Genomic DNA, 26,032 nt, shown 5'->3' on the forward strand with positions numbered 1-26,032 from the left:
ATTGGAACTGTACCTAGAAAAATTCAATGTATTATATTAATTTACAATTTCAAAGTATGTGTTTGTTCACATTTTGAAGGAATAAATATAGATTTAAAAAAAAATTTTGGAAATATAATCTCTCTCTAACTTGTATTTTATAATGTGTATTTTCAGATATAATCTCATTCAGTATAGACTATGAACTAAAGTTTATTATAGTACTGTAAGTTTTTACACTTAACAGATTGTATTGAAATCCACAGAAGTGCCATATTTTATTTATTGAGTGCCAGTATTTTATTCCCAGTTAAATAATCTATTTTCCATGACTTGAATGCCAGTAAAATTATTTATTTTGATACAGAAAATTTTCTATTAAGTAATCCTAGTGAAAACACTCCTGTTCATTATTATAGACAACGACCAAATATATATATATATGTATATATATGTATATATATCGGAGAATAAGTACAGATTTTGTGCCTAAGAGTTTGGGTGTCAATGTCTTCTCAACCATGAATGGATCCCAGTAATCAGTTCAGATGGTTTCACAAAGCAATTCTTTTCTCTTAAAAATATTTTTTTTCCTGAAAAAGAAATATTTCCTGCTGCTCCTGGCAAGAAAGGATTCCAGACCGAAATTTGACCCATGCTTTTTTCAGAAAAGGTAACCATGAATCTGGTCTTCACTTTATCTCCGGCTGTGCAGGAATGGCTCTCAATTGGTATCTCCAATAAATTCTGCCTGCTTGATTGCTGTCACCTGTCTTCAGAATTAGTGATCCCTTTGGTTCACTATTCTTATCTCTACTCTTATCTGCTTTGATCTACATGCCCAAATCCTTTAGATAAAAATCCTTTTAAGTTTTCTTGATATTTTTTTCCTAAGCAGAAAAATATATGAAGAAAAGGATTTCACGGCAGAGATTTAAGTAAGATAGTAGAATATAGAAGAATATTTTTTCTAGGAAGGGAGTTCTGCTAATGTCATGGATCATGAACCAAAAACGAAGAAAAGACTAGCAGGTGTAGGGCTGTACTGGCTGGCATCTCTAATCTAATTGCCATTTGGGCAATGTGACAAGTCCACGTACGTAAACCATCTGTTAGTTCTCTCACTCCATTTCACTGCACACCATTTGGACAAGCAAAAACAAAAACGCAAAATGCTTAGAGCCAAACAATGAAGTGCTTTTGGTTATGAAATTCTTGCATCAACATAGTCCATTTGAAGTCCCCTAGTTCATTCTGTTTCTGGCATAATTATACATTGAATATATTTTACTGGGATTTTTTCCTTATTCTTATATTTTTAAATCAAGAACAAAATAAGACCTCTTTGAAGGCCTGACAAATTAAGATTCCTTGGGCAGCTTTGCTAATGTTTTGAAAGCTCATTATATACCTTATGCTAAAGGCATTCCTTCTACAGTATTAAGCAGCATTTGCCACCCCCCCTTTTTTTACTAGAAGAAAAACAGGGAACTTCAATTTTTGACTTGAAAAAATAATATGAAAAAAGAGAACATTATATATTCAAAAGGCGGCACAAATGCATTACCGTGTGACTTACCTTGCTGTGCTTCTTTATCATACACTTTCATATGAACGACCCCAGAAGTCTTATTTCTTAGAACAGTGGGGTTTCTTCCATCTCTTTTGCTGCAGGTTCCCAGCTGAGCTAAGTTTTGGTCTGCCCACCACAGTTTCTTATCTATAAAAATGAAAAGTTTTTTTTATGAAAAAGATAATCATCTTATTAAATAATAATAAAGAACTATTAAACTCTAGTGCTTTCTGATTTCTTTTGTTAAATTCCCAAACCCTGTTTCTATGAGAAACAGCAAAATCATTTTTACTTTTTTTAATGTTTTTTTAAAATATTTTTAATTTAATTTAATTTTTTTATACAGCAGGTTATTAGTGATCAATTTTATACACATCAGTGTATAAGGTCAATCCCAATCACCCAATTCATCACACCACCCCCACCCCCCACTGTGGCTTTCCCCTCGGTGTCCATAAGTTTGTTCTCTACATCTGTCTCAACTTCTGTCCTGCAAACCGGTTCATCTGTACCATTTGTCTAGGTTCCACATACATGAATTAATATGCGATAATTGTTTTCCTCTTTCTGACTTACTTCACTCTGTATGACAGTCTCTACATCCATCCACATCTCAACAAATGACCCAATTTCATTCCTTTTTATGGCTGAGTAATATTCCATTATATATATGTACCACATCTTCTTTATCCATTCATCTGTCGATGGGCATTTAGGTTGCTTCCATGACCTGGCTATTGTAAATAGTGCTGCAATGAACACTGGGGTGCATGTGTCTTTTTGAATTATGGTTTTCTCTGGGTATATGCCCAGTAGTGGGATTGCTGTACATATGATAATTCTATTTTTAGTTTTTTGAGGAACCTCCATACTGTTCTCCATAGTGGCTGCATCAATTTACATTCCCACCAACAGTGCCAAGAGGGTTCCCTTTTCTCCACACCCTCTCCAGCATTTGTTCTTTGCAGATTTTCTGATGATGCCCATTCTAACTGGAGTGAGGTAATACCTCATTGTAGTTTTGATTTGCAGTTCTCTAATAATTAGTGATTTGGAGCAGCTTTACAAGTGTTTCTTGGCCATCTGTATGTCTTATTTGGAGAAATATCTATTTAGGGCTTCTTCCCATTTTTGGATTCGGTTGTTTGTTTATTTAATATTGAGCTGCATGAGCTGTTTATATATTTTGGAGATTAATCCTTTGTCCGTTGATACATTTGCAAATATTTTCTCCCATTCTGAGGGTTGTCTTTTCGTTTTGTTTATGGTTTCCTTTGCTGTGCAAAAGCTTTTAAGTTTCATTAGGTACCATTTGTTTATTTTTGTTTTTATTTCCATTGCTCTAGGAGGTGAATCAAAAAAGATCTTGCTGTGATTTATGTCAGAGTGTTCTTCCTATGTTTTCCTCTAAGAGTTTTATAGTGTCCAGTCTTATATTTCGGTCTCTAATCCATTTTGAGTTTATTTTTGTATATGGTGTTAGGGAGTGTTCTAATTTCATTCTTTTAAATGTAGCTGTCCAGTTTTCCCAGCACCACTAATTGAAGACACTGTATTTTCTCCATTGTATATCATTGCCTCCTTTGTCATAGAGTAGTTGACCATAGGTGCATGGGTTTACCTCTGAGCTTTCTATCTTGTTCCATTGATCTATGTTTCTGTTTTTGTGCCAGTACTATATTGTCTTGATTACTTTGCTTTGTAGTATAGTCTGAAGTCAGATTCCTCCAGCTCCATTTTTTTCCCTCAAGACTGCTTTGGCTACTCAGGGTCTTTTCTGTCTCCATACAAATTTTAAGATTTTTTGTTCTAGTTCTGTAAAAAATGCCACTGGTAATTTGATAGAGATTGCATTGAATCTGTAGATTGCTTTGGGTAGTAGAGTCATTTTCACAATGTTGATTCTTCCAATCCAAGAACATGGTATATCTCTCCATCTGTTGGTATCATCTTTAATTTCTTTCATCAGTGTCTTATAGTTTTCTGCATACAGTTCTTTTGTCTCCCTAGGTAGGTCTATTCCTACGTATTTTATTCTTTTCATTGCAGTGGTAAATGGGAGTGTTTCCTTAATTTCTCTTTCAAATTTTTCATCATTAGTGTATAGGAATGCAAGAGATTTCTGTGCATTAATTTTGTATCATGCAACCTTACAAAATTCATTGATTAGCTCTAGTAGTTTTCTGGTAGCATTTTTAGGATGCTCTATGTATAGTATCATGTCATCTGCAAACAGTGACAGTTTTACTTCTTTTCCAATTTGGATGTCTTTTATTTCTTTTTCTTCTCTGATTGCCGTGGCCAGGACTTCCAAAACTATGTTGAATAATAGTGGTGAGAGTGGACATCCTTTTCTTGTTCCTGATCTTAGAGGAAATGCTTTCAGTTTTTCACCATTGAGAATGATGTTTGCTGTGGGTTTGTCATATATGGCCTTTATTATGTTGAGGTAGGTTCCCTCTATGCCCACTTTCTGCAGAGTTTTTATCATAAATGGGTGTTGAATTTTGTCAAAAGCTTTTTCTGCATTTATTGAGATGATCATATGGTTTTTATTCTTCAGTTTGTTAATATGGTGTATCACATTGATTGATTTGCATATATTGAGGAATCCGTGCATCCCTGGGATAAATCCCACTCGATCATGGTGTCTGATGGTTTTAATGTGTTGTTGAATTCTGTTTGCTAGTATTTTGTTGAGCATTTTGCATCTATATTCATCAATGATATTGGTCTGTAATTTTCTTTTTTTGTAGTATCTTTGCCTGCTTTTGGTATCAGGTTGATGGTGGCCTCATAGAATGAGTCTGGGAGTGTTCCTTCCTCTGCAATTTTTTGGAAGAGTTTGAGAAGGATGGGTGTTACCTCTTTTCTAAATGTTTGAAAGAATTCACCTGTGAAGCCATCTGGTCCTGGACTTTTGTTTGTTGGAAGATTTTTTTTTTTTTTTTTTTTTTTTCGGTATGCGGGCCTCTCACTGTTTTGGCCTCTCCCGTTGCGGAGCACAGGCTCTGGACGCGCAGGCTCAGCAACCATGGCTCACAGGCCTAGCAGCTCCACGGCATGTGGGATCTTCCTGGACCGGGGCATGAACCTGTGTCCCCTGCATCGGCAGGGGACTCTCAACCACTGCACCACCAAGGAAGCCCTTGTTGGAAGATTTTTAAACACAGTTTCAATTTCATTACTTCTGATTGGTCTGTCCATATTTTCTATTTCTTTCTGGTTCAGTCTTGGAAGGTTATACCTTTTGAAGAATTTGTCCATTTCTTCCAGGTTGTCCATTTTATTGGCATAGAGTTGCTTGTAGTAGTCTCTTAGGATGCTTTGTATTTCTGTGGTGTCCATTGTAAGTTCTCCTTTTTCATTTCTAACTGTATTGATTTGAATCCTCTCCCTCTTTTCTTGATGAGTCTGGTTAATGGTTTATCAATTTTGTTTATCTTCTCAAAGAACCAGCTTTTAGTTTTATTGATCTTGCTATTGTTTTCTTTGTTCCTATTTCATTTATTTCTGCTCTGATCTCTATGATTTCTTTCCTTCTGCTAACCTTGGGTTTCGTTTGTTCTTCTTTCTCTAGTTCCTTTAGGTGTAAGATTAGATTGTTTATTTGAGATTTTTCTTGTTTCTTGAGGCAGGCTTGTATAGCTATAAACTTCCCTCTTAGAACTGCTTCTGCTGCATCCCATAGGTTTTGGATCATCGTGTTTCCATTGTTATTTGTCTCTATGTATTTTTTGATATCCTCTTTGATTTCTTCAGTGATCTCTTGGTTATTTAGTAACGTATTGTTTAGCCTCCATGTGTTTGTGTTTTTTACCTTTTTTTCCCTGTAATTTATTTCTAGTCTCATAGCATTGTGGTCAGAAAAGATGCTTGATATGTTTTCAATTTTCTTAAATTTACTGAGGCTTGATTTGTGACCCAAGATGTGATCTATCCTGGAGAATGTTGCGTGTGCACTTGAGAAGAAAGTGTAATCTGCTGTTTTTGGATGGAATGTCCTATAAATATGAATTAAATCTATCTGGTCTATTGTGTCATTTAAAGCTTCTGTTTCCTTTGTTATTTTCATTTTGGATGATTTGTCCATTGGTGTAAGTGAGCTGTTAAAGTCCGTCACTATTACTGTGTTACTGTCGATTTCCTCTTTTATAGCTGTTAGCACTTGCCTTATGTATTGAGGTGCTCCTATGTTGGGTGCATATATATTTATCATTTTTATATCTTCTTCTTGTATTGATCCCTTGATCATTATGTAGTGTCCTTCCTTATCTCTTGTAACATTCTTTATTTTAAAGTGTATTTTATCTGACATGAGTATTGCTACTCCAGCTTTCTTTTCATTTCCATTTGCATGAACTATCTTTTTCCGTCCCCTCACTTTCAGTGTGTATGTGTCCTTAGGTCTGAAGTGGGTCTCTTGTAGACAGCATATAGATGGGTCTTGTTTTTGTATCCATTCAGCAAGCCTGTGTCTTTTGGTTGGAGCATTTAATCCATTCACTTTTAAGGTAATTATCCATGTGTATATTCCTATGACCATTTTCTTAATTGTTTTGGGTTTGTTTTTGTAGGTCCTTTTCTTCTCTTGTGTTTCCCACTTAGGGAAGTTCCTTTAGCATTTGTTGTAGAGCTGGTTTGGTGGTGCTGAATTCTCTTATCTTTTGCTTCTCTGTAAAGCTCTTGATTTCTCCATCGAATCTGAATGACATCCTCTTAGGCTGTCTTCATTTCTTTTCATTCGTTTTTCTTTATTGTGTTTTGCAGCAGTGAATTCCATCATTCTGTCTTCCAGGTCACTTATCCATTCTTCTGTCTCAGTTATTCTGCTATTGATTTATTCTAGTATAGCTTTCATTTCAGTTATTGTATTATTCATCTCTCTTTGTTTGTTCTTTAATTCTTCTAGGTCTTTGTTAAACGTTTCTTGCATCTTCTCGATTTTGCCTCCATACTTTTTCCGAGGTCCTGGATCATCTTCACTATCATTATTCTGAATTCTTTTTCTGGAAGGTGACCTATCTCCACTTCATTTAGTTGTTCTTCTGGGGTTTTGTCTTGTTCCTTCATCTGGTACATAGCCCTCTGCCTTTTCATCTTGTCTATCTTTCTGTGAATGTGGTTTTTGTTCCATAGGCTGCAGGATTGTAATTCTTCTTGCTTCTGCTGTCTGCCCTCTCCATTTTTACTTTTAAAAATATAACCCATAGTACATTCTATTGTTTAAATTTTCCTCCTCTCTCTCCAATTAGAGATACTTGACTTAACTTTTCTTTTTCTTAAAAACCACATGATATAAATAAAAGTATATTTCAAATTAATATGGAATACAGAATTTATTATTTTCAATCTGAACCATGATCATAGTAGTATTGTGCTATATCTCTAAATGAACAGCAAAATCCAACAAGATATCTGAACAAGTATAAAAAGGACTGTTCTCTAAGTTTTGTTTCAAGTGTGTAAGCTTTTAATCATTTGCACTCTCCATTACTGGATTCTTCACATTTATAGTAACATATTTTTTTAGTTTATGCTTCTTTCTCCAAAATTTTATAAATGTGCACTATTAACTTGTATTGAGTGTTCATTTGGTAGCAGAGACTCTGAAATGTGCCACAGACAGAAAATAGTCCAGTAGCCAGAATTCTAGTAAAATTTCACATTATTATATTATGTCAAACTGTCACAGCAAAGCTATAAGGATGCTGCTATCATTTTTCATTTCATAGATGAAGATTCTGAGATTCAAAGAGATTATTTTAATCAAATATACATATATGGCCTGTCTCTAAAACTAGTGTTCTTTCAAAGTCTCCATGCTGAGTGCATTAAAAAATTTAACATAATGAAATATGTTTAAATAAAAATCATAATTTTAAAGGTTTTGAACAATTTAGACTTTTCAACAAGCATCTAACTTAATGACAACTGAGACCACATCAATTTCAACCTAGAAGATACACATTAATAATAACCATCCCTTTCTAAATCTACTTTTGTGCAATGCACAGTTCTAAACACTATAGATTAATTCAGTTAATCTTCACAATTCTATAAGGTACGTACTACTATTATTAAACCATCTTACAGTTAAGAACACTGAAGCAAAGAGAGGTTAAGTGGTTTTTCCTGGATCACAGAATGAATAGTGGCTCCAGGTTATGAACCAAGCACTGATTTTAGAGTCCATGGCATAAATCTCATTTCTACACTGTCTCCTTCCATAGATGGATAGAGTTTAGTCTTCTTTCTCTTGACATATAGATGTGGAACTTAGATTATGATGGTGAAGTTGAGTAGCTAATTCATTTATGTTTTTATTTACACTCACAAATTTATTTTTAGGAACAGAGAAGTTCTCTGTGAAAAGGGCAGAGACTTTGTAAGAGACTCTTTTGAAAGGTGTATAGCACAATATAGTGGATTGAGCACATGTGTTTCCACTTCTGTTTCTTCTACTAACCCACTGCAACAGAAATATGAAAACATAAAACAGAATAAACCCATAGTGAATCCACATAATAAACAAGAGAATGACAGGCATATAAACAAAGTGTACAAGTTGGTCACTGTATGGAAACAGGAAAATGGGGAAATAGGCAGATAAAGTTGTAACCTAGAATGTGATTTTAAAAAGGCTACGGAGGAATGGAAGACATCCCCTTCCACAGAACTCTAGATGACCTTGCTTTTAGCTTGGAAATAACAGAGTGAAGTGCAAACAAAGGTTAAAAATAGGGTGATTAAGTCAAGATATTTTTATATGTTATACTACCTACCATCACAATGTCCCCCACCCTTTGCCCTAAGTTTACGGATGGCTAATGGCTGATAGAAAGTCTCAAATAAATACATAAGCAAAGTCTTTTTTAAGATAGTGAAAAATCGGGGATATTAAGGCTGGTGCCCTGCAATAAGGTTCTTTTCATTCTGACCTTTGGGGAACCCAAATCCTGACCTTCTAAAGCAAAACCTGCAAACTCCCTCCTACAAGACATCTTCATGCCATGCACCTATCTGTGCCTTCAGCAGAAAGCTTCATGTGTTAAATCTCTAAATGTAATGCAGTATGTGTTCAAAGCTATGCAGAGCTCCCAGGAAGAGATCCCCCTGCAAGGAAGATACCAAGTGAAAAGAGTTTTATTTTCATAAAGATAGAGGAAACCAGGATAGATCACCCAGTCCTTTCTTAAATGTCATGGGAAACCAGGATATTAAGTTCAATGAGGAAAATTAGCAGAGTGGAAAGTAAACGCTAAGATAAAATATAGAGATGCAAAATGAATAATTCAGAAAATATCTTTTAAATCATCATATATTCAAGTACATATCTCATTCTAGAAAAGTTAAAGATCATTTTAAAAAGTAATATTTAGAGAATAAAACAGGACTCAGAGATTAAAAAGTATTTCTAAATAAAAATATTTTTAATAGAATGGCTAGAAAATGTGGTTGAGGAAATCTTCCATAATAAAGAAGAAAAAGACAAACAGAAAATACGATAGAAAAGCAAAGAAATAAAATGTCAGTCTAAAAAGTCCAAAAGCTGTACTTGGAATCATTGGATTCTTCACCTCCATGCAGTCACAGAAAAAAAAAAAAAAAGAAAAATTCCAGTTTTACTTAAAAATGTCCTTAATTGACCAGTAAAAAGTACCAATTTTGTTAAATCTTAACTCTTCAGTCCAGGCCTTTTTAATATTCTGAATGACAAAATCAAGAGTGTTCAGAAAGCACTTCTGGTGCATAGTGAAGTATGACTGTATGGAACAAATGTACTTATGAGATGGCTTGAACTGCAGGAAGAATGTGCTACTTTTTTCACAGAATATCATTTTATCCTTGAAAGAATGTCTTACAATCTATGGCTATTCAGACTTAGGTATTTGGCAGATATTTTCTCAAAAAAAAAAAAAATGATGGAGAACAAAGTTAGAAGACTGACAATACCAAACTTTGAGACTTATTATAAAGCTACAGTAATTGAGACAGTGTGGTATTGTTGAAAGAATAAGTTTTCTTTATAGAGCCTATGCTCTAGTGAGGGAGACAGACGAGAAATAAACAAATAGAAAAGACATCATTAAAATTCCTATAAATCAACAGCAAATAAATAAATAACTTGATTGAATATGGGCAAAGGACTTAAATAATCATTTCTCCAAAGAAGACATGCAAACAGCCAACAGGTATATGAAATAGGTATATAAAAAGAAGCTCAACATCATTAATCATCAGAGAAATGCAAATCAAAACCACAATGAGATATCACTTCACACCTGGCTATCATAAAAAAAAAAAAACGAAAAACATAACAATGCTGGCAAGGATGCAAGGATATGGAGAAATTGAAACTCTTGTACACTGTTGCTAGGAATGTAAAATGGCACAGCCATTTTTGAAAAGGGTATGGAGATTACTCAAAAAATTAAAAATAGACTACAGTATGACCTAGCAATTCCAGTTCTGGGTATATATACAAAATAATTGAATTCAAAATCTTGAAGAGATATTAACACTCCAATGTTCACTGCAGCATTATTCATAATAGCAAAGGTATGGAAACAATCTAAATGTCCATCAAAAGATGAATGGATCAATAAAATATGGTATGTATATACAATGGAATATCATTCAGCCTTAAAAAAGAGGAAAATATTCTGGTGGGGGATGCTGATAACAGGCAAGGCTACACATGTGTAGGGATAGGGGAATGTAGGAAATCTCTGTATTTTTGTGTCAATTTTGCTGTGAACCTAAAACTGCTCTAACCAAATAAAGTCTTCTATAAAAAGGGAATTTTGCCATATGCAACAACATGGATGAACCTTGAGGAAATGATGTAAGATTAGCCAGTCGTAGAAGGATAACTATTGTATGATTCCACTCACATGAAGTATCTAAAATAGTCAAACTCATAGTAACAGAGAGTAGAATAGTGGTTGCCAGGGCCTGAGGGAGGGGGCAAAATGGGGGAGTTGCTGTCCAGCAGGTATAAAGTTTCAGTTATAGAAAATGAGTAAGTTCTAGAGATCTGCTATACAACATTGTGCCTACCACTAATGACACTGTATAGTGCACTTAAAAATCTGTTAAGAGGATAGATCTCTTGGCAAGTGTTCTTACCACAATTTAAAAAAAGTAAGATAAGAAATAACCGAAGAGTGCCATTAGTCCTATAAAGAAAACAGGCACAGTTTCATTTTTTAGTTTCCCTACCTTTGTCTGCATATAACTCCATTCTACTCACCCTTCATTGCACAAGTCTAACCCCACCCTCAGTGAAATACTTCAAACTAGCACATCCCACATTGACTCTTCCTTCTCATTGATTATAAAGCCTCTACAGACAGAATCATATGGCTTCATATTAAATTGTTGCTTTTTCTTTTCTTTTCACTTGTACTAATTTTGACTCCTTATCCAGAGATGAAAACTCCTGAAAACAAGGATGCTGTCTTGTACTTCTTCGTATGCTTCACAGTGCTTTGCATTCTTTTGAACTGAGCATGATGTAGAAATTACCTAAATACTGTGAAATGACTGGGGAAATAATATCCCTAAAAATATCTCCCATAATAATTCAACACTTAGAAAACATTTAAATAAAACCATCTCTCCAATTTCCTCTTGATATTATCTTTTAAAAATTTCTCTTTTTAAATATCCTTTTTGAAGGTTCCTCTAACATAAAGAACTTCAGTTTTGACTGTGTAATTAATTATTATTTAGAATCACATTTGTTTCTCTCACTTTTTTCTCACACTGTTATTCATACAAATATACTAGAATCTTCAGAAATTACCAGATTTCAAAAATTGCTTGCTTAAGTTGTATGTAAGTAATTATGAATTTCTCTATTTCACTATTACAGGCTGAACAGTGCACTCCAAAATTCATGCGTTAAAGTTCTGTCAGTATCTCAGACTGGGGCTGTATTTGAACATAAGGTCTTCATAGAGGTAATTAAGTTAAAATTAGGTTATTAGTGTGGGTCCTAATCCAATATGACTGATGTCCTTATAGAAAGAAAATTAGGACACAGACACACACAGATGGACGACCCAGGAAGGAGAAGATAGCCATCTACAGGCCACGGAGAGAGGCCTCAGAAGAAATCAACCATGTCCACACCTTGATTTCAGACTTCAAGACTCCAGAACAGTGAGAAAAATTTCTGTTAAGGCACCCAGTCTGTGGGACTTTGTTATGGCAGCCCTAGCAAACAAATACATTTACTAATAGGGATATAGAAGAAATTTATGAGCTATAAAAAAGAATTCATATAAATATCATAAATATAAATTGATTCTACCATACAGTCTCCAAACTCTTTACTCAAAAGAGAAAGAGACAGACAGACAGAGGAGAGAAATAAAGAAAGGAAATAAACTTACTGTGACCTACTAAGTTCCAAGGCCTTTGCTAGGCTTTGAACATAAGCACATGTGATTGCCTCATCATAAATGAGATGTGATGTGTTAAAACACCTGTCAATAAACAAAATCTATAACTTTTTAAAAAAATTCATAAATACAGCAACAAACATCAAAAGAAATAGCCCAAAGAGTTGAGATTGTATCTACTGCCTAGGAATTTGGGTAGGGGAGAATTCTCACTTGTGACTTCAATAACTAAGTTTCACCCTAATAGCTCCAAAATCTCTCTCATATGCCTAACTATCCTCTTAATCTTCAGTCCATGTATCCTACTACATCATAGGAATTTCTCCCTGACTATAATGAAGTCACTACAAACTTTACATGACCAAAATAAAATCCATTTTGTTTTTCCCATGTATGCTTCTTTCCCAATAGACTTCTGTTATGAATTTTTGTGTCCCCTGCTAAATTCATATGTTGAAATCTTACTCCCAAGGTGTGATGCCTATGGGGGGTGATTAGGTTGTAAGGGTGGAACCCTCATGAATGGAATTAGTGCCCTTACAGAAGGCACACCCCTGAGAGCTCTTTATCCCTTCTGCTGTGAGACAGTAAGACCATCTAGCTGTCTGTCAACCAGGAAGCATATTCTCATCAGACACTGAATCTGCTGCCTCCTTGATCTTGGACTTCCCAGCCTCCAGAACAGCGAGAAATAAATGTTTGCTATTTAAGCCACCCAACCTATGGTATTTTTGTTATATCAGCCTGAACTAAGACAGCTTCTGACAGTAAATGGTCCCCAACGCAGTCATCAGATGTAAAAACCAGATAGTCATCTTTTTTTCCCCCTATCATCACCATGGCATTTCCCAGGTGCCTTTCTGATCTGAGCAAGCCCACTTAATTCTTCACTTTATATTCTCAGGAATGTTTTATTTTCTCTCCATTCCCACTAAAACTGCTTAGCTCAGGACCCCATTATTTCTCACTCCCCTGACTATCATTGCTGAGGAAACAAGAGAGTGATCTTTCCAAAATGCAAATCTAAGCATGTCACTATGCCACTTAAAATTCTCCAAAGGCTTGCTTTCCCCTGCCAAAACACTTAGCATGGCACAAAGGCCATCCATGATTTGATGCCTACTTAACTTTCCATCACCAGATCTATGACTGCCCACTATGCACCATGTTCCAGGAATACTGAACTGCAGTCAACTTTCAATTTCCCAAGGATAGATTAACCACAGTACAGAAAAAAAAAAAAAGATGAAAATAAGCCAAAGACAGCTTATTTGTAAAGAAAAAGAATTAAAACTGTTGTGAATAAGAGAAAAATCTACATATCAGAATGAGTCTATTACTTATAATTATATAGGAACCATTCCATTTTTACATTGTACCTACTGCAAAGCCCCTCCACCTGGACAGTTAGAGGGGAATATGCTTGCTTACAGCAGTCTGTTAGCCTGTTGACTGCTCTTTGGTGCAGGAGCAGCGTTTTGCAGTTTGTCTGAAGCTCTGGGCAAAAATCTATTTCTTAGGGCAGTGACGGTACTAGAAGTCTCTTTGCTCTGCCTTCTCCCAAGACTTGTTTTTATTTATTTTTCTTAAACAGAGAATCTGGAGAACGACAATGAAGGTGGGATGGAGAGCACTGAAGAACAAAGCCCAGAATTCTGCTTTGAAGCTTTTGTGACCTTGAACTGACAAATGTGGTCCAAAATTCTCTCAGTTCATTGTTACACTCAGGTTTGCCTTACTGAGGACTGAGGGGGCAGTCTGGGGTTGTAGCGAAAAAGACTTGAGAATGGCAGGTAATTTAATTTCTAAGTTGATGGCCTGAATGTGCTGCTGGTGAAGTATTTGTGCAATGATGAAGGACAGAATGACAGTGAGAGGGAAGAATTTGCTGACAAAAACAAGGCAGCTCTGACAACTGCTTGCTGGGATATTTAGAAAACAAAAAGTAGAGTTTATTCAATGAAAAAGATTGTTTTCATCAGAAAAAGGGAAGAGGAGAAAGAGGAGGGGGAGGAGGAGAAGACCTACTCAGCTCAGAGCAGACTATTTCAATATTTTAATGAAATACATTTGAATTAAATATCTACCTTGTATCACAGTTGTGTTGAATTGTGTCTGAACAATGTTTTTTCTGTATTCACCCAATTTCCATTACCCTAGTTAATAGGATAATATAGAGTGGATATAATTTTCCAAAACAGCGATTCATTAATATCCTATGCCCTTTTATATTTGTCCTCAATTTACTTCCTCCATATGGAATCCTTGCCTCCACTGCTACACCTAGCTGTACTCCCATTATCTGAATAATGGACACATAACCAGATTTCTAGACTCAGCTCAAATGGTACTGCTGTTTAGGAACTTTGATTGTCCCCAAGACATAAAGTGGTTCACCTGACCCTTTGTGTTGTTCTGTGTACAATTCTAACATTCCTAATCCTATGGCATTCCTAATCCTATATTTATTTACATGTCTGTCTCCGTGTTTAAAATGTAAGACTCTTTGGGGGAGGAATTAGTCTTATTAACTCTTATCCTCCATACATATGCCAATGCCAGTTACAGGGATGGTTTTTAAGGCTGGCTGAGAGTCACTACAGTAGGTGAGAGAGTGTGGCTTGGAGTCACAAATGTGCTTTGATATCTGGCTATGACACTTCCTCTCTGGGTGATTCTGAACAACTTACTTGGACTCTTATTATTAGTCTCCTCATCTGTAAAACAAAGAAAATTCTACTACACTCATATAATATATGAAATAGTTAGCCAAGTGACTTGAACAGTAAGGACACTAATCGGTACCTATATACAATAAAAGAAAGAATGAGTCAAAAAAATAAAATCTAAAACATACATGTGACTATACTGATTCTAATACATAAACAATTCAGAAAAACATTTCTACCCACTGTCGATTGGAATGTGTGTGGATTTATTTTTCTAGAATTAATGGTGAATTACTGTATTTCTATGATTTTATACTACTTCTCTTGTGGCTAGCAGAATGTGTCACCCCAAAATATGGCTCTTTGGCTTGGATTATTTGGAACTGATAATTTTAAGGAAAACCAGACACATGAGAAGCTCTGAAAACAGAGTAGGAATTCCCTTTTGGTATGAAAAATTTACATTAGAAAGTGGGCCTGTACCAGGAAGAGAGCTATTATCTGAGAACTTTTTCATCTCAGAGAGTTACCTGCAAGGCAGGGCAAGCCTTGTTTACTAAACATCTCCTATTCTCACTTTTCCATGAATTGCCTTCTCTTCTTTGAAGCCATAGACACCTTTCCTTAACTCAGGAAATAAATGGTATATAAAATAATAAATGGTACATAAACCTCCATAGTATAGCCATCTTTTGAATTTTATATCTTTGTGAGGCTCCTGTACATAGATAATTACTTTTTTTTCCTCTTGTTAATCTGTCCTTTATTTCAAGGGATATCAGCAAAGAGTCTAGGAGGGTAGAGAGAAAATTGTTTCCTCCCTCCCCCTTACCACTAGTTAGATTCATTCACCTGGAGGCTGGTTGAGATTAGTAGTGTAATTCCTGACAATGGAAAAGAATAATGCTAATTGCCTGTGGTGATCACTCCAAAGTGATCAAGTTCTAGTCACATATAAAATGGTCTATTAAGATAGAAAAAATAGAATATTAGAACCTCAATTTATATTTGTAACTGTTGTAAACAAGGGTGATTAACAGCATTCAAAGACAACTTAATTCTTTGTTTGACTTTTACGTATGCATTGTTTAGGAGAAAGGTTTAAAAGAATCATTTCCCTGCTGTTAAGGGGCTCAGCTTAAGCAAGGTCTAAAGAGGGTTAAGTTAAATAATGACCTTCTCTGTTTTGGACTGAGTTGTGTTCCACCATCCCCCCCCCCCCCCAAATCCACACACTGAAGTCCTAACCTCCAATGTAGACTACATTTGGAATAGGGTCTTAGAGAGGTAACTAAGGTTACAGTAGGTCATAAGGGTGGGACCCTAATCCAATAGAACTGGTGTCATTATAAGAAGACACTTTACCAGGGATGTGAGCACACAGGAAAGATCACATGAGGACACAGTGAGAAGGAGGTCATCTGCAAGCCAAGGAGGCCTGGGGAGAAACCCAACCTGCTGACACTTTGATCTCGGACTTCCAGGCTCCACAATTGTGAGAAGATAAATTTCTATTGTTTAAGTCACCGTTCTATAGTATTTTGTTATGGCAGCCCTTGCTGACTAATACACTGACATATACCTGCCGACTTATTAGGAGCAGAACAGAGCACTGGGAAAGTTATTTAAGAGTCTTGAGACATTTTGAAGGTCCAAGCTGACCTTAGGAGCACAATAGGAGAAGTACAATAGGAGCAACTCACCCTAAATTAAAGCAGATCTGAACCTTACCTCTAAAATAAATTCCAATTACCTACTTCCAAATTATTTCTAAGACCTCCACTGCTTCCACTTCCACTGCTACCACACTAGTCCAAGTTGTCACAAACTCTCACCTGAACTCCTATACCAGCCTCCTAAAGTTCACCAGCATCCATCCTTTTCCTCTCCCATAGTACAGTCTTCACACAGCATTGAGTAATCATTTTAAAACACCAACCACGATTTAAAAACTCCTGTTTAACCCTTAAACTGGCTACTAAAGTTCTCAGTCTTTACGGTAGCAGGCAAGTCCCTCAGAATCTCATCACCCTTGGCCCTCCTCTCCTGTGGCATGAAGCTCCTGCTACTCCAGCCACATTAGTTAGAAACTGCCAAGCATTTTCTGGCCTTAAGGGGGTTTTACTTGCTATTTTCTCTGCCCAGAAAGCTCTTCCTAAGACATCTTCACAAGGCTAGATCTTGCATGCCATTCAAGTGTAAGCTCAAATAGCACCTCCTTGACAAGGACTTTATGGAAACTCTTCTCTCTTTTATTTCACACTGCTTTTCCCCATCTGACATTTTCATAAATTTGTATGCATTTACTATCTACTCCAGCTAAATGCAAGTTCATGAAGATAGGGATTTGAGCTGCTTTTCTCACCCCTGTGTCTCTAGCTCCTTGAAAAGGCATAATCTAAATATATAATGATTAATAAATGCTCCCTATTCTAATAGAATTCTAGTTCTAGAAATAATTGGGGCTGATAACTAGAAATACCCCCAATTCAATCACTCTGATGCTTAGGATATGCTTTGGGCAAAAGGGCTGTGTATGAATGAGAGAGAGAAAGAGATAAATTGAAAAAATGACCACCTAGAATTATTATCACCTGGAACCTGAGCAGTTTCATGGATTTTTCTTTTTTCTTTTTCTTTTGTTTTGAAATCCCTGAATACGTGGGACACTGGAAAACCGATCTTTTTCTTTAAGTAGCAACGGCGTCTCAAATTTCTGATGTTGAGTTTCATCAGTGAACCTGGTTAAGGCAGCAAATAGTGACCTGGTACTGCTCCTTCCATGGCAGTCGTGGTAAATGGGGACATTTCTAAGGTTGGGTGCCAGCTCTCTACTAAGTAGTGAGGCATGGCTAGAAGAGGGAGTATCTAAAGGTTGGCAATTAAGATCTTCCTCAGGAAGTAGCCCTGGGTTCCTTTTAGAGATTGCAAACAATAGGAAGATCCATTTAAAATCAAAGTAAGCAGAGAGCTGCAGCTGCTTGTGTTTTCTCCACTCTCTGGGGATGGCTGAGGGAGACAGGAAGCAGGTGGTATCTGAGAACTGGAATTTGAGGATCAGTGCTGGAGCTGAGTAGAGTTCCCTTTCCTCCAGGTAAACCAAGATTTCATTTTTAAGATGGGAAGTCTAGGAAACTCAGGCATGATTTTACCTAGCACTCCACAGGCCTGTGTCAATCCACTATCACCCCACATAACCAATACAAGAAAACAACCTATGAGTGTAACACATAGAGGAAATGCTTAAGCAAAACAAGATCTTCATTTAATTTCTTGTACAGTGTGGTAAAAGATCTTAAAGTAGAGAATGAAGAGAACTGTTAGAACTTTTCAGAGAATCCAGCACCTTCAACACAAGGAAACAGCTTGGAATTTCAAAAAAAAATTTAAACACATAGACAGTGAATGTGAAAGTATGTGTTTGAAAAATACCGTCAAGAACATCAATGCATGTGGATCTGAAACACTTGATACTGGGTAATGCAGTGATCTTCAGACTGATTTTCTGAAAGAGAATCTTCCAAAAAAAAGATTGAATGAAGAAAAAACAAAATTGGTGAAGCAGGTTCAAGAGAAAGGAAACTTTCTTCAGAGGCTAAAACTAGTTAAAATGTATAGATCAAAGAAAGGTCTGTCTCAGACACAGTTGTTAACAAAGAGGTGGAGAAGCTGCAGCCAGCTGTTGCTCTGAGTTGCAGTCAGGTGTGTCTAAGAAATCAAGGTTTACTCAGTTGATAGACCACTATGGGTTAGATGAGAAATTGCTACACTATAACAGAAATGATGAAGAACTTATATGTGTTTAATTAATAATCTTTTTTCAGAATATCTTTGTAAATGTCAACTTAATTAAAACATACCTATACATTTTAAAGGGAAGATATAAACCATTAAGGGCTTAGAGAAAGATATTATGGTGAACCTGGATCAATTGAGGGCATTCTGTTATATAAACATAAACTAAGATCTAAAATGAAAATTTAATACTTTGAATATATTTTTCAAAACACTTAACAGTTAAAAAAATTTTTAATCATGGTTAAAAAAATTTGTACAATATTGGATGTAACTTTTAGGCATTTTTTGATTTCCTCTTTGATTTCTTCAGTGATCTCTTGGTTATTTAATAACATATTGTTTAGCCTCCATGTGTTTGTGTTTTTTACGTTTTATTCCCTGTAATTCATTTCTAATCTCATAGCATTGTGGTCAGAAAAGATGCTTAATATGATTTCAATTTTCTTAAATTTACTGAGGCTTGATTTGTGACCCAAGATGTGATCTATCCTGGGGAATGTTCCGTGCACACTTGAGAAGAAAGTGTAATCTGCTGTTTTTGGATGGAATGTCCTATAAATATGAATTAAATCTATCTGGTCTATTGTGTCATTTAAAGCTTCTGTTTCCTTATTTATTTTCATTTTGGTTATTCTGTCCATTGGTGTAAGTGAGGTGTTAAAGTCCCCCAGTATTATTGTGTTACTGTCGATTTCCTCTTTTATAGCTGTTAGTACTTGCCTTATGTATTGAGGTGCTCCTATGTTGGGTGCATATATATTTATCATTGTTATATCTTCTTGGATTGATCCCTTGATCATTATGTAGTGTCCTTCCTTGTCTCTTATAGCATCCTTTATTTTAAAGTCTATTTTATCTGATATGAGTAGTGCTACTCTGGCTTCCTTTTGATTTCCATTTGCATGGACTATCTTTTTCCATCCCCTCACTTTCAGTCTGTATGTGTCCCTAGGTCTGAAGTGGGTCTCACATAGACAGCATATAGATGGGTCTTGTTTTTGTATCCATTCAGAAAGCCTGTGTCTTTTGGTTGGAGCATTTAATCCATTCACGTTTAAGGTAATTATTGATGTGTATGTTCCTATGACCATTTTCTTAATTGTTTTGGGTTTGCTTTTTTAGGTCCTTTTCTTCTTTTGTGTTTCCCACTTAGAGAAGTTCCTTTAGCATTTGTTGTAGAGCTGGTTTGGTGGTGCTGAATTCTCTTAGCTTTTGCTTGTCTGTAAAGCTTTTAATTTCTCCACCGAATCTGAACGAGATCCTTGCTCGGTAGAGTAATAATGGTAGTAGGATTTTCCCTTTCATCACTTTAAGTATATCATGCCACTCCCTTCTGGCTTGTAGAGTTTCTGCTGAGAAATCAGCTGTTAACCTTATGGGAGTTCCCTTGTATGTTATTTGTCATTTTTCCCTTGCTGCTTTCAATAAGTTTTCTTTTGTCTTTAATTTTTGCCAATTTGATTACTATATGTCTCGGCGTGTTTCTCCTTGGGTTTATCCTGTATGGGACTTGCTGTGCTTCCTGGACTTGGGTGGCTATTTCCTTTGCCATGTTAGGGAAGTTTGCAACTATAATCTCTTCAAATATTTTCTCTGGTCCTTTCTCTCTCTCTTCTCCTTCTGGGACCCCTATAATGCAAATGTTGTTGCGTTTAATGTTGTCCCAGAGGTCTCTTAGGCTGTCTTCATTTCTTTTCATTCATTTTTCTTTATTCTGTTCTGCAGCAGTGAATCCACCATTCTGTCTTCCAGGTCACTTATCTGTTTTCTGCCTCAATTATTCTGCTATTGATTCCTTCTAGTGTAGTTTTCATTTCAGTTATTGTATTTTTCATCTGTTTTTTGCTCTTTAATTCTTCCAGTTCTTTGTTAAACAGTTTTTGCATCTTCTCGATCTTTGCCTCCATTCTTTTTCCGAGGTCCTGGATCATCTTCACTATCATTATTCTGAATTCTTTTTCTGGAAGGTTGCCTATCTCCACTTCATTTAGTTGTTTCTCTGGGGTTTTATCTTGTTCCTTCAACTGGTACATAGCCCTCTGCCTTTTCATCTTGTCTACCTTTCTGTGAATGTGGTTTTTGTTCCACAGGCTGCAGGATTATAGCTCTTCTTGCTTCTGCTGTCTGCCCTCTGGTGGATGAGGCTATCTAAGAGGCTTGTGCAAGTTTCCTGATGGGAGGGACTCTGGATGTAACTTTTAATACACTACTATTTTATTTGGGTAAAAAAAGTTCTATTATAAATGTTAAAAATAATCCAGTCAGTGAATGTCTAATCCTAAACTGGTCTAAAAATACCTGCATCTCTTCTAAGTTTATGACCCTTGCTTCCATCCTTTTATCACATATTTCCATCTGGATGGTCTAGCAGGTAATTAAACTCATATGTTCAAAATTTTTAAATAAATAAAATCAAAATAAGCAAGTCTAATGATGTTGGGCAAATTTTAAGGTAGGTAATCTTACTAAAAGATTGAACCTCCTGATATTCTGAGCAGGTTGGGACTTGGAATCACATTAATGTGAAATTTTAAAAAATACGGTGTTATTTTGTTCTGACAGAATAGCAATCTCTGGGATCTCTCATGCACTTACTTTATTTATCCAAGCTCTATGTCTACATCTCTCTCTCTCTTCATATATATATATATATATATATATATATATATATATATATATATATGTATATGTATATATATACACACACACACACACACACATATACACATAGATATAAACACACACATATATATATACTTTTTTTCCCCCCTTATAACTTCTACTCATTTTGAGATGGGGTTGAAGGGGCCATAGTTGACCATGAGTCAGTTAGAAGCAACTATCCATTAACTTCTGTGCTGAAGTCCCTAGAATTGCCTTCTATCAGATTGACCTTCCCAGTCTGTCTGTATGACAGGCATTCTATGGCTTCTAATACAGGATTTTGTTAAAATTTCTGTTTCATTTTGGAGTCACATGTATTTTTATAATAGACATTTTCTCCCTGCTTGAGATAGCCAGAATGAAAGTCTCTGTTCCTGGTAACCAAATTCTGTAAACAGTGCCCAGGAAGTATTAATGTCAGTAGACCTTGTCCTAAATATATCCTTATTATTACATTCAGGTCTCAGTTTTCAGTTTTGTGAAGACTTTGAAAAATAGGAAATGGTCTTAGAAGATGAAAATCATGATGTAGAAGGGTTTGAGAACCATGAGCTCTGAATGAAATAAAGAAAACTAGGTGTCTAACCAGATATTGCAAATGTGGGAGCAGGGGCTGGGAAAAATAGTACTGCTTTCATCAACTGACAGAATGCCTATGAGTGCAAGTGATGATTAATGGTAGAGCCTTAAAAACGTGTAAACCATTTGACTCAGAAATGTGACCTCTAACACTGTACCCTAAATTCTGCAAATAATTAGTTATATGGATAGTCATCACAATATTTATAATTTCCAAGAAAAACCTAAAAATTAAATATTTATATATAGGTAATTATTTAAATATATAACTATATAGTATATAAACATTATATAAAGTGTATAAACATTAAAATGATATTGTAGAAATGTTTATTGACCTAGAAATCAATGTTTATGACAAATTAAAATTGAAAGGAAGTTTATATATAATTTTTTTAAATGTCATAAATTTAAAATTTTCTAGATAAAGTTTTAAACCAGAGTTCGACAACAAAAATTACTGATATCTTTAAATAATTCTATTCTGTCCATTTCTAAAATCACTTATTGATTAGCATTAATATTAAATTTTGATTTCAATTAATTAAAATCATTTTTACAGTGTGCTTCTTGAACAATGTTTTCTTTTAATATCATATAAGAATCAATGAATTAGTATTTTATTCTGGTTTGAGCACACTGTATATTAGAAGGTTCCAATATTTTAAAAATTGCTTCAAATGGCTATTCTATCCTAGATAATTTATTACTCTGTTCTTATTATTAAAATATGAATGTCATTGTAGTTACTACCCAACCCTTGACACTGCCAAATAATTACTACTGTAAAATTTACAGACTAGAAATATATATGTGAGTGTAAATATAAACATATTACTGGGAAAATGTTAAAAAATAAATACTGTCACAAATAAATGATCTTTGGTGCTCCCATTTGCCATGTTCCTGTCTTCAACGGTTATAGTTTAAATATGGAACCTTATTAATTAGAATTAAATTGATGCAGACATTTATTTCGACTTTGTGCTGATACGGATTATGAAAAGAGAAAAAACAGAAATTTGATGTTGATGCTCAAGTACAAATTATTATTATTTAAAATTTACCTAAATCTAGGTATATATGACCACCCCCCCCACAAATCCTCTGTGATCAGATGCCATCTATCCAAGTCTAATTTGGGTTAAACAAAACTGCCAAATCCAGTAATTCCCTCTCATCTGAGGTTTCAATTTCCATGGTTTCAGTTATCCAAGGTCAACCAAGATCTGAAAATATTAAATGGAAAATTCAAGAAATAAACAATTCATAAGTTTTAAATTGCACACTGGTCTGAGCAGCATGCCAAAATCTTGTGCAGTCCTGCTCTGTCCAGGCTGTGGTCCCCAACCATCAACATAGTCTGTTCCTGACACCCAACCATCTATGTAGTCATCACTCAGTGATCCAGGATCACCCAAAGCTAATGAATGATTCTCCTTGTGCTGGATAGTCAGAAGTAGTAGTAGCCTAATGCTATCTCACACTACCTGTGTCATTCACCCCACCTCACCTCATCACATAGTCATTTTATCATCTTACATCATCACCAGAAGAAAGGTGATTACAGAACAATATTTTGAGAGAGAAGAGACAGAGACCACATTCACATAACTTTACAACATATTTTTATAATTGTTCTATTTTATAAGTTACTATTGTTAATCTCCTTCTATGCCTAATTTATAAATTAAACTTTATCATAGGTATGTATGTATAGGAAAAAAACCAGTCTATAGAATTTGGTATCATCCTCAGTTTCAGACATCTACTGGGGGTCTTGGAATGTATCCCCCAAGAATAAGCAGGACTACTGAAGTAAAAGGACTCAGGTCTGATTGTTTAACTCAGTTGAAATGAATAATGCTCACCAGATCATCATATGATTCCAAGCTATTTGTTATATTCCAACATGAGATAATGCCTACAGTATATGGGCAGACTTCTGGAATGACCTCTTTGACTCTCTTGATTAATTTTCTAGCTCTAATTAAAATGTTGTTGAATTATATTAACTCAAAATTCTATCATAAATCTAAAGCATACTACATCTTTTCCCAATGTGAACATTTACTATTTCTCCTTTTTAAATGAAAGGGGAGACATGGGGCAATATAAAATAATTATATCTCTACTCAAAAAATTATACATTTTCAAATTTATTCTTGTTTTAATGCCATAAACATGAATAATGTAATTTTTTTCCTGAAAGTGACTCCAGGAAAGTTAACCTTTAGTAGTTTACAAAAGGGAAACGATCACTATTTAATGCTTTTGAGTATGGTAAAGCTGAGATGATTTAATTATTCCATTTATGTTAATGAGACCATTCTCTGATCACTAATTATAATCTGGTTAAAAAAATAGTACTTGATGTACTTTGCAATTGTAGTATTCATCCATTCTGTAAGGTAATTAGCATTAAGAAGTGTAACATATTGGAACACAGCAATTTAAGGTGACAAAAATTGCTGGAATAGTATCATATATAGTCCTTTGGAGATTTCTCACTTTACTTTAATGTAAAGTTTGATGGGCTATTAGTTTTCATTAATGGTGGCTTGAGTACTTAGAGAAGACAACTATGTCCTATACTTAGTACTGGGAAAATTGCCTGGATATATTTCATATATTACTGTTACTTTAATGAATAGTATTATAGCAATTAGAAGACTGATGGCTTAGAAAATTTAGGTGGTTGTATTTGAAGTCCTTTGAACTAAGTGACATTGCGCAGTGTACACTAAAAAGTAAATTACCCCTCTTTAAAAAGTATGATTTGAAAGCAGAATCACTTAAGATATACAGCATAATTATAGTGCATTTAAAATAAACTGGTTTGTATATATCAAATTACAGAGGGAAATGCAATATACATGTAACAATTAAATCACTGAATCTTTTGCTGAAAAGCGGTTGTAAACACGATTTTTAAGTAAATAAGGTATCGTTTGAATCTTTTTAAATGATATGTTATTTGTCCAGCTTTTCATCACTTGTATATTCTTAAGTAGAACTTGCTTATGTAATTCAGGTATAAACATGACAATAATAATTATATAAATACCTAATATAATTGCACTGGTGATCATTCATATATCTAAGAGAATTCACATTTTTTTCAATCCTCGTGATAGAAACTGGCATTATTTTTTCTGATATGTTTTAAAGACTCCATTAAAAGAATCATTCTCAAGCATTATAGACCATGTTTCATGAATGCTTTCTACTGAGTAATATTTTACAAATGCATACGCTGGTGTCTAGAGATCATTCTCTCAAAAAAAGTCAATCTTTTTTTAAAGAATATGTTAATAATTTTCCTAAATCTAGATAATTTTAATTGGCATAATACAATTTCATAAACATATAAATCATTCAAGCTTTTAATTTTAGAAATTTGAAATTAAAGCAACAAACTAGAAGTTCTACCAAGTTAAGTTTGTTCTAAAAAACGATAATTTCTTCATATGACTGATTTATGGTTTATATTTCTATAAACATATACCATAACAGCTTGAATAATCATATTTACTAGAAATTTCTTATTAAAATACAAAATCATTAATAGCAACTTTGTATAAAATCAATTGGAAATAAAGACAAACACATGGGGCAGAACTAATTTCAACATCAGTAAGAATTTCATACACACGCAAACTAAAAGCTGTCCTTTAGAGAAGTAAAGTTATTGTAGATGACTACTTTTAGCTCATATTATATGTATAAATTAACTGTATATACTATTTTAATAGATTAGTTCAATGACAGCAGTAAAATTACATGTACACATCAGGTATTTTTTAAACATAGCAAAAGCTCCATGGAGGAGGAAAGTAAGTTGTATGCCTAGAGCATTAAAAAAACAAAAAGCAAACAAAACAAAAACAAAAAAACTCTTCTAAAAGCAAAAAGTATTTGAAAATATGGTCCATTAGTAAATTTGCATTTCCTGTTTTCTCTCTCTTCCTTAAATGTTCTTCCCCCCAGATACCTGAATAACTCACTCCTTCACTTCCTGCAGATTCTTGCTCACTTACCATTTCCCAGTGAAAACTGCCATGACCTCACTACTTAAAATTATAATTTTTCTGGTTCCTCTCTCCCAACCCAAGTCAGCATTCCCTATTCTTATGCCCTGGTTGAATTTTCTCCATTAGTGTCTTTCACCACATGACAAATTTTATTTCACTCGTTTATTTGCTTTTACAGCTGACCCTTGGAAAACTTGGGGGTTAGGGGCACAGGCCCTCATGGAAGTTGAATATCTGGGTATAAATTATAGTCAGCCCTCCGACTATGTGATTCCTCCTTACCTGCAATTCTGCAACCAAGGGTTCAACCAACTGCAGATTGTG

General features: G+C 34.9%; 1 protein-coding gene and 1 pseudogene across 1 annotated transcript in view; one reads left to right on the forward strand and one right to left on the reverse strand.

Moving 5' to 3' along the window:
* Nucleotides 1–26,032, reverse strand: part of LRP1B (LDL receptor related protein 1B) — a 1,810,989-nt gene that overhangs the window by 534,113 nt on the left and 1,250,844 nt on the right. The window contains exon 33 of the mRNA XM_049711954.1: nucleotides 1,559–1,699. Coding sequence (XP_049567911.1) covers nucleotides 1,559–1,699 — 141 coding nt within the window. The remainder of the gene's footprint in view (nucleotides 1–1,558; nucleotides 1,700–26,032) is intronic.
* LOC105748326 (swi5-dependent recombination DNA repair protein 1 homolog) lies at nucleotides 17,639–18,439 on the forward strand (annotated as a pseudogene).

Source organism: Orcinus orca, chromosome 7, assembly GCF_937001465.1.
Source record: "Orcinus orca chromosome 7, mOrcOrc1.1, whole genome shotgun sequence".
NCBI lineage: Eukaryota > Metazoa > Chordata > Mammalia > Artiodactyla > Delphinidae > Orcinus > Orcinus orca.